At 42.9% G+C, this 12,650-nt stretch overlaps 1 protein-coding gene across 2 annotated transcripts in view; it reads right to left on the reverse strand.

Annotated features, from left to right (window-relative positions):
- Positions 1–2,032: 2,032 nt before the first annotated feature.
- The window catches only part of phf2 (PHD finger protein 2), a 42,176-nt gene continuing 31,558 nt past the window's right edge, over positions 2,033–12,650 (reverse strand). Inside the window, exons 17-22 of one of the 2 annotated variants that reach the window (XM_029247999.1) lie at positions 10,505–10,671; positions 5,781–6,043; positions 3,588–3,683; positions 3,356–3,465; positions 2,909–3,194; positions 2,033–2,213 (exon numbers count right to left, since the gene is read on the reverse strand). In XM_029247999.1, coding sequence (XP_029103832.1) covers positions 2,125–2,213; positions 2,909–3,194; positions 3,356–3,465; positions 3,588–3,683; positions 5,781–6,043; positions 10,505–10,671 — 1,011 coding nt within the window. In that variant the 3' untranslated portion in view covers positions 2,033–2,124. Of the gene's footprint in view, positions 2,214–2,908; positions 3,195–3,355; positions 3,466–3,587; positions 3,684–5,780; positions 6,065–10,504; positions 10,672–12,650 lie in introns of both variants that reach the window. The other variant, XM_029247998.1, reaches the window with a different exon arrangement.

Below are 12,650 nucleotides of genomic sequence, written 5' to 3' on the forward strand. Positions count from 1 at the left end.
CTGATATCTTCTCATATACATACACACCACACATTTACATAATTAAGAGAGGACATATTGACACTTTTAAGCTTAATCTTACCTTTAAAAAGAAACCCAGAGTTATCAGTTATATATAGTTGTGCCCTATACATCTAAATATAGATGTAAATGTGTGTGTGTGTGTGTGTCTGTGTGTGTAGGGCACATAAGCACACAATGTTAAGGTATTTAAAGGCGACTGACTTTTCACACCTTTTTTGCGGTTCATTTTGTAAATGTGTAAAATCAGAAGTGACATGTCTAATTGGCCAGATGCACATGTTGCAATTTAGTTTTACCGATATAAAATATTTCACTAAATATTAGTATAAATACCGTTTTTTTTTTCCTGTCCCGGCGAGAACGCTATTATTTTTTAAATACTGAGTAAGCAATTAATTTCTACTGTCTGGGATTCCACAGGACCCCTGTTTTGCAAAACAATATCAAAGCCTGATTTCTGGTGCAGAGTTCCTTGCTACAAACATTATTTTGGACAACGAAAAAAGTCAAATAAAATACATATTTTACATTAATATGCAGTAAGATGCACGAAAAACTAATACACCTGGTGCAAGAACAGAATTCATACATTATCCACAGCGGTTGCCAATAATTATTAAATGCCAGTTTTCAGCATTTTAATAATTTGACCGCCTTACTTCATTTGACTTTTGGCTAATTATTTATAGCAAAGCTATTTTTATCTCTCGTCTACCAGCTAAAGCCTGAAGGGAACACTTTGTTCTTTTCTCACTGTCACTGACAGATCACATAAGCGGAAACAGATTCAAACCTGGATCTTCATACAAATATATTAATATGCAATTAGTTTTGCTCATCACATTTTCATTGACTGCTTCCAGCATTATATACCTGTCTACATTCGCAGTTATGCTGAGCTGAGCAAGAAACACCTGCGAGTGAAAAGTACATCTTAAGAGCTCTCGCATCGCACACTTAATTATTCATACGCTTATGAGCTTTTTTTTTTAATGACATGCAAATTTGCTGTCAGAAATCACTGCCTGCTTCATATTTCCATAACTGACTTCAGGGTTAATAGGCTCTCATACAAACATCTCACATAGTCCAATTTTGAACTGGCAGGAGAACATTAATGGGGATTAAATAATTTAACCTAAAACATGAATGTGAATTTCACACGGAAAATCTGGCCAGATGAGGTGCACGTTATTACTAAATAATAATAACCCTAATAACGGGGGGGGTACGCTGGCACAGCAAGTTTGGCCAGGTCCTGCTCTCTGGTGGGTCTGGGGTTTGAGTCCTGCTTGGGGTGACTTGCAATGGACTGGCGTCCTGTCCTGGGTGTGTCCCCTCCCCCTCCGGCCCTACACCCTGTGCTGCCGGGTTAGGCTCCGGTTCGCCTCGGGACAAGTGGCTTCAGATGGTGTGCGTGAGATAATAATACTATTCGAGTTATTATTTTAGTGCTTTATTGTCACCCCCTGTACTGTATACGTGCGGTTTGTCCTTTATGAGCTCATAGCATATAATTGTATGGAGTCAAAAAATATTACAGCCGTCGGTGTTTTGAACGGCGCTCTGGTAACTGGAGCCGACGGAGGAGCCGCTGGCCACTCGGTGCCCGTACGCCGCCCGAACGGCGCGATTAAACGTGAACCGCAAGACAACCAGGACTGCGGTCGTTAAGAGTGTGCGAACGCAGTGTGTGTGTGTGTGTGTGTGTGTGTGTGTGTGTGTGTGTGTGTGTGCATGCAATCGCTAACGTGTGCGAAGGATGAGGGATACTTTCCGGGACTTGGAATGACTGCACTGTTTCCTGCTGAACAACCCCTGACAAACAGCTGTAGTAAAATGACACACTTTGATTCCCTTAAAAAATATTTATAGCAGGTATTCTGTACACTTTTTAGCGTCCGAAAGATATAAAGTAGAGGTCGAGGCGAAAGCCTGTCGGGGCGGCGCTCTTCTTGGAAACGGAGAAGATGCGGAACCCGTTCGCGGGCCTCCCTCGCGCCGCGGGTCCGCTGCCGTTGTGCATGTTGGGCCGGGACGGACGTCCGAGCGGGACGCGGCCCAGGGCATCGCGGGAGACGACCTGTCTCTCGCCGTCCGTCACAGAAGGAGCTTCCCGTTCCGGTGAATCTTGAGGATCTTGCCCAGTCTCTGTTTGGCCGTGGCCATGCCTTTCTTTAGCCGCTTGGCTGGAGCGAGGAGAAAGGGAGGGAAGAGCCGCTCTAAGCGTCCATCATGGCTCTTTTTACACATGGCGCCTGATGAAACTTTCGAAACGTGTTGGACTTCTAAACGTGCACATTTGTATCATTTAATCTCTTTCCCTCTTTGAACGATGTTTCTAATTTATGCATGTTGCGCGTATTGATCAGCACTTTACGAGCTTCCCTCCCGCTCCTTAGGTGGGGGCAACAGGGGGCGCAGCGGTTGGAACTGCTGCCTTGGACTGGGAGGGAGTGTCTTTCAGCACCATACCGTGAATTGATAGAGTAAAAATTACCCAGCTGTATAAAGGGGTAGATCAGTGTAAGTAGCTTGATACTGTAAGTCATTCTGGAGAAAAGTGTCAAATGGAAGGTAAATGTGTTTCTGGTGAATGGAAGACAAAATACGTCAGTTTTGTCCTTTCTGTGCTGGTAAGGATGGGCGTCAGGATAAAAAATTTTTTTAGATGTATATTTCCCTGAGATGCTTGAAAATAAATATGCTTCTTTTTTTCTTCAAAGTAAAAATACAGTAGGAACAAGGTAACGCTCTGCATCATGAAATGGACATGACTCTAAGCGGACCACGGCTTCGCAAAAACTCAACATCCCGGCTATTCCCTCTTACCCCTAAGGATGTTCCTTCCGGTCCCCATGAATCCCCTTGACCCCACACTGACCTTTGGCGTCTGCCGTCAGGCCGCGGTCGCTCTTGGCCGTGGTGTTGCTAGGTGACGAGGTGGAGGGTCTCCGTTGCGTGAGGAACACTCCTGGCGCCATGGGCTGCGACCCGCCCGTGCTCTTGCCAGTCCCCGTGGTGTACTCGTGGTCCGCCAGGCTGCCGTCCTGGGCGTCCGGGTGCGGCTCCAGGGAGCCGCTCCCCTGCGAAGCCTGCTGCGCTTCCTCTGCTGGCGGCGGCGACTTCTTCTTGGTGCTTTTCTTCTTCTTCTTGATCTTCTGCTCCTCCTGCTAACCGGACACAGGAGGTCAGTGTGTGGCTCTCTCATCCGGGGCATCGGTCACTTTGGAGCCACTGGGAGAAACTGTCTTTGCCAAAGACCGAGAGGCTGCGGAGTCCAGTGACGCGGTGCCCGGACGGACAGACAGATGGACGGATGACCACTGACCTGGTGGGACAGTTTGGCTGCCGCGGCCGCCAGCCCCGTCTCGATGGAGGGCACTCGGGCCCCCTCTCGGGCCGGTCTCTCCTGCCGGGGGACGGATGGTCCCACCCGAGCTGCGGCAGGACACAGAGCCGGCGTCAGTCGAGAGCCTGGACCCCGGGACGAGACCTTCCACCCGCAATGAACTCCAGGGGCCACGCTAGGCATGACGGGAGATGCGGCTCGGCTCACATACCGGTTGGGCTGTACGGAGTGTCGTCCGAACTTTTCCTCTTCTTGGACCTCGATTTGAAAATCGGGTGATCTTCTTCCGACTCCAGGGATGGGTACACTATAAACAATAAATGAGTAAAACAAACGAGTGGAAAATAAAGAAAAGTGTTGCTCTCCCTTTCATTCCTCGACTCAATATTTAACGTGCACATCGGCACTCAAACGTTCATATAAGCCTCATCTGCTAAGGGCTAAAAATTAATTCTTAATTTAAAACAGCATTTAAGATTATTTTTGTTATTTGCGTTCTTTCCTCACTGCCACATTTCTCTTAATTTCATGGGTAATGCTATATTAATATTATACAAATTATAATAATAGGGTATTCGATTTATAACTTATTTCTATAAATATTGTTATAAATTCTATATTTATTATTAATTCTGCTTTTTCTGCCATATTCAGTCACTGAGTCACTAAAATCAAGAGCTTTAATTTTATCTCACTCACGCATGGGGCAGCAGGTGGCGTAGTGGTTAGAGATGCTGCTGCCTGACACTCAAAAGACCCGAGTTGAAATCCCACCTCCTGCTGTAGCGCCCTTGATCAAGGTACTTACCCTGAGCTGATACAGTAAAACTGCCCTGCTGTATAACAGTAAATCAGTGTGCGTACCTTAACATTGTAAGTCACTTTGGAGTAAGAACGTCAGTGTAACGCATGTATGTGCAGTGTATATATGTGCAATGTAACTGACTATATTTTCCAGCAGCGCTCCCACATGCAGCAGTGGCTGAAGGGATGAGAACAAGTGTGTTTTTCTGAGGACGTTTGTGGGGAGCGCAGCCGTTCGTATCTGGTTTCTCCGTGATTAGACCGGGAGGTGTTTCTGCAGACCCTGTGGACCATCTGCAGGACAGATGCTGTGCCCCCCCCCCCCCTCTCCGTCTACCCACCACCGACTCCCCCAGCCCTGAAAAGCCAAGGTCCTTTGAACAAAACCATTTAACTGTGCGCTCTTTCCTATAATTAAATTATCAAGATTAAAAATGACCTGTTTACAGAAAAATCAAGGCATCGAACGCTTGTGCAATTTGATAAAAATGTTGCTGCGGTGTGATTTTAAAATGGAAACGATCTTGCCTCTAATGACTAATTAGAGCATCAGATCAAAAAGCGTTTGAAATAACAATCTTGCACTTGCGCTAATGAAATATTAACAAGCGGAGGGTCACTTTTGCTGTTTTTGGACTGGACTCTGAAGCAGCCCAGCGCTGGATTCCTGCGAGCGCGGCCTCTTGGAAAGACAATAAAGTCTCTGCGAGGAAACCGGCTGGGGGAGGCGAGACTTGAACCCACAACCGGTAAAAACTAATGCAGCACAAATGTAGTTATGTACTCCCCAACCCGGGCCTCCAGTGAGGCCATACTGTAGTATACAAAAGCACCGCACAACTGTTTCTCCCAAATTATAAAATATACTGCATTTAAATGCATTTTTCTTCCTTTTGTCAAAGAGCTCTGTAAGAGGACAGCAGGTGGCGCAGCAGTTAGAGCTGCTGCCTTGCAGTCTAAGGATATGGGTTCGAAGTGGACAATGGTGTGGGCTGATTTTCTCCAAAGTGACCTGCAGTGATTTAGCCAGCAGGGTCATTTTTGCTGTATCAATCCACGGTAAGTACCTTGATCAAGGGCTACGGTGGGAGGTGGCATACAGACCTGTCTTTTGCCTGTAAGGTGGCACTTCTAAACACTATGCCACCAACTACCTTACAATCTGAATGTTGCTGGTTTGAACCCCTTTTCCTCGCTGCTTGAAGGCAACAGGTAGAGTAGCGGTTGGAGATGTCATCTTGCAGCCAATGCTTCGAATCTCACTCCTCCTGTACCCTTAATCTCCCGTAACCGACACTGTAAAAATTACCCTGCTATATAAATGGGTAAGTCAGTGTAAACTGCTTAGAATGAAACTCTAAAATGAAGTTGCTACGGAGAAAAGCGGCAGCTAAAAGTATCGAGAATAATAATAGCTCAAGTTTACTTGTTGCCTACTGAGTGCATTTGCACACCATTTAAGTGCAAATAATCAAGTTATTTATAAAGATTTGGAAGAAACATCTAAAAGGTATATTGCAACATTGTTCACATGCAATTCCCATTAATGCTTATTTAACTAATTATTATAGAGCCACTCTCAGCCGGCTACAGCTCCTACCGTAGTCGGAGTCTTTAAAGCAGGCGTCAAGGTGGTCCTGGTCGTCGTCGAACATGTCCACGCTGTCCACATCGACTGCCTTCTGGGTCTTCTTGGGGAGGCGCTTGGGCGCCGGTTTGCTGTTCCCCCCGGCCGTCTTCCTCCCGGGTGGCGTTCCGTGCGAGTTGTTCCTCGCCTGGCTGTTGGCCCAGGGCTGCTGCGGGCATGGCTCTGAGGAGGCCAGGTTGGCCATGGACAGCATGCCCTGGATGGCCTCCTGGGTGCTGGGGGATGCAGGTGGCTGACTGTAAGTACGTCGATAAGAGATACACAACACATACACGCGCATTACTGCGAGCCGCCGCTGCTGTCGCACACAGAGCCGAGGACGGCCGAAGGCAGACCCGCCGTCCTGCAGCCGCTGGACATCAGAGCTCAACTACCGGCACCAAACACCGAGCAAGATACCTAACCACTCAAACTGTAAGAGCTGATGTTCCCTTAGAACTTACCCAGCATTCCCTGGGGTCCCTGAAGGCAAACACTGAGCAAGTTCAGAAACTGGCGGTTTACAGGAGCCCCAGCTTCCGAACAAATACTTCAGACACACAAGCAAGTTGCATTATTATGATTATTATTATTCGTTCATTTATTTAGCTGACACCTTTCTCCAGAGTGACTAACTTGCATGGATTTACCCATTTATACAGTAGGGTCATTTTTACCGGAGTAATTCAGGGTACCTTGAACAGAGGTGCTACGGCAGCAGGTGGGATTCATATCTGCATCCTGTGAATGCAAAGGGTCATCTCCAACCGCTGCGCCCCCTACTGCCCCCGAGGTAACATGCATTAACCATCCTACATGGTTCTCCCACCCTGGCATTTCCACAATATACTGTAATTGTTCAGACTTAAGCGACTCAGTCCCATGAGGAAATGTCATGTTCCTTCTTTAACATCACCTTCTCTTTAGTATCTGCCACTGTCTTATCCCATTTCACTGGTGATCTCACTTTCCGAGGTCCTTTCCGTTTGTATGTGATTAGCGACGGCAACTGAAACAAAACTTAAATACGACAAGCGACCGATTGCACTTTGTCAGCTTCCCTTTTTTCCTTCTAAAAATATTATGTACGATCGGCATCAACAGCATTTCCAATTCCAGCTTTTTTTTTTTTTAATAAAATTAATTTAGATTAATGGATTTATTCCCAGCGTAATAATGAACAGATGGCAAAATCGGCCCCGCGCCTCAAGGAACCTGCAAGAGCGACCGCAAAAATCAAGATTACTGGCTACAGCGTGATTATCCAGTGAACAGCAACAAAGAGGAAAGTGGCCGTTTAAAGCGCCTGTAATTGAGGGCGGTTGTTTCCTCTCCTGCGACTCTGCAATCATCTGTCAGCTTTAAAAGCAGCAGAAACAATCGCAGAGAAATTAACATATTTCACTAATGCTTTCTTCTGTTTTTTGTTCATTCGCAGCTTTCAGCACATCGCCAACGGACCATCAAAAGCTGCCCGAAAACAGCGAACAGAAAAATGAAAAGTTGCTCCCAGGAGTTTTAATTTGTCGAATGGTATCGCGGGAACATTAGCTACACGTGTGGTGTCGACAGCGAACTTTTGCATTTTTACTTTTTCCAGGGACGGCTTTCAATTTGTAGCTGAAATTTCTGTCGTTTTTAACCCGATAATCTCATTATAAAACTGGTTTATAGCTTTCAGACTCCCCTGCCATTCTGGCTACCTTCTAATTTCTATATATTTATAGAAATAGTTTGTTTTTGGTATGCCGGCCTAGCTGGGACTCTGTGTTTCGGGACAAAGGTGATCGGACTGGATTCCTTGAGCACCGTGTGTGGTGTTTTACTCCAACGCCCAACCAGACACGCATCCATCCAAAATACATCAAGTGCAGTAATAAAATCCGGTAGCAGGTCGCGCAATGTGTTTTAATAATAAAAAAGTGGATTTAATCATCAAGTATCGAAGAGAGGAAAAGCCTGCGTGTCTCACACTCCATTCCCGAACCAAACGATTTCAGACGAAGACAGACGAACGTTCTTGTGGTTTGCAAAGCACATTTTTTTTTTGTCATTTGCAAATAAAATACACCTCCATACAATCAAGGCCAAAAATATTGGCAACGTTTTGCCAATATTTTATTTTGAAAATTATCTGAAAATTATTTTTCAAATAATGCAACTTTTTTTTTTTTTCAGAAAACTGTTGAAATTAAAAAAAAAATCTCTCGGTACCCACATATGCATTTTTTTTCTCCTTTGCATTGGCCTCGACAATATCATTGGCATCTTCCGCAATTACTGAAAAATAATTCAATTTCAAGCAGGTGATTCTTATTTTCTTTGAAACTGGACTCACCTGCAATATAGAAATCACTCATTCGGCCAGACTGAACAGAGAAACGGGCTCATTCTCATATTTTGCATTAATGTGTTCAGCACAATGAGCAAGGAGAAAAGCAAGAATCAAGCAAAGAATTTTTTGAGAAGGTCACACACTAGATTGTATCCAGGCTTGGACAATCTCAAAGCTACAAGTTTATTTCCAATGGCCGGGATGTCCCTGCTTCCCCTGGGCCTAACGCTATCAAGAAGCTTAAGGCCCATGGTACCAGGGCTGTGAAGTCGGTGCACAAAACCTTCGACTCCGACTCCAGTAACCCAATAACTGTTTCCGACTCCAACTCCATGACTCCGACTCCACAGCACTGCGTGATACCGCAGACAACCTCCCTGGACATGGCCGCAAGAGAACCGTAGACCAACGACTGTAGCGAAGGATTGTTCTAACGAATGGTGAGAAAAGCAAAGCACCTCAATCAACTGCCACATAGACTCAAGCTGATCTTCAGACACCAGGTGCAACAGTTTCAACTGGCACCATCTGTCGTCAACTCCATGAAAGAAGGTTACATGGTACTCCCAGGAGATCCCCACTTCTGAGACAGAGGGACACACCTGAATGTGTCAAAATCCTTCTGGGAGAATGTTGTGTAGACATCTGAGAACAAACAGGAGCTTTTTGGTCAAGCACATCACCTCTATGTTTAGAGAAAGCAAAATGAAGCCTTCAAAGAAAAGAGCACTTTTCCTACAGTGAAACATGCAGGAGGTTCACCAACGTTTTGGGAGTACCATGAGTATGCTAATGACGTCAAGAAATTAGGAGAACACCCTTTTGGAGCTTAATGTCATTCCCAGTGTCAAAAAGCTGGGTCTCTGTTAAATGTCATGGGACTTCTAGAAGGAAAGTAACCCCAACACACACTTCAGAGAACATCCAGGAGTGGTTCACAACAAAATGCTGGACCGTTCTGAAGTGGTCAGTATTTCAATGAGTCCACATCTAAATCTCACTGAGAACCTGTGGAGCAGCTGGAAGAAGGCACGAGTGGCACCTTCACACGTGGGAGAACCAGTCAAAATACTTCAGTATCAACTTATTATCAGTATATGTGGAGTCTGCAATTCCATTTTATTCAAAGCCCAGAATTTTACACTTTGCCCATTTATAAACAGATGGATAATTAAATGAAGAATTTCAGCAAGTTCTTTGGATATGAACTTGTGAAGCAAGAGCCCGGATGGTCTTTGTTTCTGGATGTTTCTTCCTGCCCCATTATATTTTGCCTAAAACAACCCTACAAGAGAATTCTAGTGAATTAAATATATTTCAGACACTATTCAGGTGGTTTGATTTTGGTTCGGATCAGCCTACTTTAATATTTCCTTTTCAAAGCAAGTGCTTAAATTTTCTTCTTGTTTATTTTTTGCTCACTTAAAGCCAAAATGTGCCTGTAAGTGTTAATTTAATTAATGCCATTATCCTCTGTACAGTACTATAAGTACTATAAAATTATAAATACTATAAAATTCTGTATACAGTATTATAAAACTGCGGTCCTTGAGTGTCCCTCTGTATGCTGGTTTTTGTACAGCTGGGTTTTCAATTATGCTTCAAAGAGCTGTTGATACAGTTATTCAAAACGTGAAATTAACTGTTTTAGTGGAAGGTCGAATATCGAGACTTTTTACGGGTTTCTGCAGTCCAATGTTTCATTTATCTAATGTTTCCAAAAACTAAAGATCAGCTGAAAACTGATATTCAGAGAAAATTGACTACATTAGTATTGAAGGCCATTTGGATTAGTAAAATTTTTAAATGAAGTGTTGAAAATCTGAAAATGATTAAGTGCATAACCTCTGCAACCATGTTTAATTTATGCAAAATTTATAATATACTGATCATAAAAATGTAAATAATTAGATATTTTTGGATCATTACAGGTGTTTTCTGGCATCACGGGTGCTCGTGGATAAACAGGTTTGATTTACATTTAGGTGACACTTTTCTCCAAAGCAACTTACAATGTTAAGGTAACAATTATTTACCCTTTTATATAGCTGGGTAATTTTACTGGAGCGATTTAGGGTAAGTACCTTGCTCAAGGGTACTAAAGCAAGAGGTGTGGATCAAACCTGCAAACTTTAGCTCCAATAACAGCAGCTCTGACCACTATGCTACCAACTGCCCCCTTCTGCTTTTGACCAGATTTAACCTTCTGCTAACATTGTTTCGGTGTTGCTTCACTTTCAACCAACAGCTCAAACTGAGACCTAACTTTGAATTTGATTAATTTTTTTTCAAACAATATTCAGGCCTCACAAGCACGGCCATGGAGAGAGAAGTGACCCAGAATAGCAAAGTACAGTCTTACCTGTTGGTACTGTAGTCAATCCCGCCTACTTGCTTGCTCGCCTGTAATAAGTCCAGGATCCCCGTTGCACTCGCACTCTCCTTCTTGACCTTTGAGTTGCGACCTTTCACCTCCACTTTGGCCTCTGTGTCTATGCGCAGTGACTCTTCGTCTGATGAATCAGCCTTCTGCGGCCACATAGAAGTGACATGCGGGGGACGATAAATACATTCAAAACGCTGATGTGTTCTTATAAATACTGACACCTCATGTTACGAGTATCCAAGTTGCAAATTTTCAAATATACAAGTATTTCCCAGTTTATTTGTATATTTGAAAAATTCTTTATTTATAAATAAACTGTGGAAATATTTTTTTCCCCAGTTTATTTATAAAATAACATTTTCGTCCGTTTTATTTGCGAAAACTGTTGCTGTGTGAAAAACGGCCAGCGTTTCCACTCGCTGCCTTTAGAAACTCGAACGAAACTCGAACGAAGCTGTAGGGGGGTTAGGGTGAGTTCTGTGTGTGTTTTTAAAAAATGTATTGTAACTATATCTGAGACTTTTACAGAAACTATACAGTAAATACATGCGTATATTTCTACCGTTACACTATTATGACTGAAAGCTTAAATTAACAAGAAACTGATGTTTACGTGACGAATCGGTTGCTCTGTCATGGCCAGTTTTGTTGTGAATGAGACAAAATGAGACACAGTCGGTATTTTACGGCGAAACGCTTTTAAATATGTTTTCCCCACACCATCCTTTAATACGCTGCTGCTCATTGTTTTTTCTCTAGCCTCCTGTGGCACTTGATGGAGGAACACAGCACTGCCTTGGGTGGATATAGCAGAACAAAACACTGAATAGGAGGTGCCAGAGATGAGCAATTTTTTTCAGTTATTTTAAAGCAGACTTAACTTTAATGTTGCTTCACCTTAATTAAAAATAATAAAATAAGCTGGCATCCAGTCCACATCATATCCTGCGTCACGGCTCATGTTTCCAGTATTGAGGACCACTGAGACCCTGCGTTGTCTGAGCTGCTGATGAAAATAGAATAAATGAATAAAACTCTTACGAAGGATTTTCTGCTCATTTTAGCTTAATCTGATTTTTTAACAGAACCTGAAACGTTAATAAATTGAAGGATTGAGCTGTATTGTTAGACTTTTGTAGATATGAACAATCTGAGTTATGAACCAAAACAGTACTAAGAGTGTTCATAAGTTGAGGTGCATTTCACCAAACTTGTCTTTTCACTATTTCCTGTAATTAAGAAAAATGCATTCTTACAGTGCTCAGTATTAAATTTACACATTGTATTACACACTCCTGTCTTGTAACTTGCGAAAGTCAAGTTACGAATTTCAAAGATACATTTTTTCCTGTTTATTTCTTTATTTATTGTATTCGGAAACTCTGTGTGTGTGTGTGTGTGTGTGTGTGTGTATTTTTTTTATTTATTTATTTTGCATTTTCTCCACCTTTCTATCTTCAAACACTTTTTAATACTTTCTTCCTCTCACTCTCCTTTCACTATTCCACTTTTTCATTCCCCTGCAGCACTTGATGTTTCACACAGTGACCACAACACAGTGAACAGGATGTTGTGAAGATGACAGTATATATTTTTTACATTTTCTGTCATTCTAAAGTAGATTTTGAAGTTGCATCAAGTTAATAAAACGAAAATCAACGTCCCAGAATAAACTGGCATCTCATCCACAGAGTTCCCTGCCACATGCCCTGTGCTTCCAGCATAATGGGACACAGAGGTCCTACACTGTATGAGCTGTTGATGAAATCCAGATGAGGTATTACAACAAAATTTTAATTTGCTATCATTTACCTGATGTTTTTAACATAATCTGACCTATGGGATTAATCGGAATTATTAAGATTTTATTGATGGTGAGGTAGTGGTTATGATTACAAACAATCTGAGTTACGAACAGACTTCTGGTGAACTGTGTTTGTAAGTCCAGGTACACGTGTAAAGTCAGTTATATTATATTAAATGTATTGTGTCGTTCTTGAGAAAAAGTAACAATTGGTTAAGGAAACAGAAGGGACATTCCTCATGGTATACTTGTTTTCATTTCATCAGCTTGGTGTATAATGACGTTGCTTATTGGAAAAATAAAATATTTCACCCACTG

The sequence above is a fragment of the Scleropages formosus genome, chromosome 22 (genome assembly GCF_900964775.1).
Source record: "Scleropages formosus chromosome 22, fSclFor1.1, whole genome shotgun sequence".
Taxonomy (NCBI): domain Eukaryota; kingdom Metazoa; phylum Chordata; class Actinopteri; order Osteoglossiformes; family Osteoglossidae; genus Scleropages; species Scleropages formosus.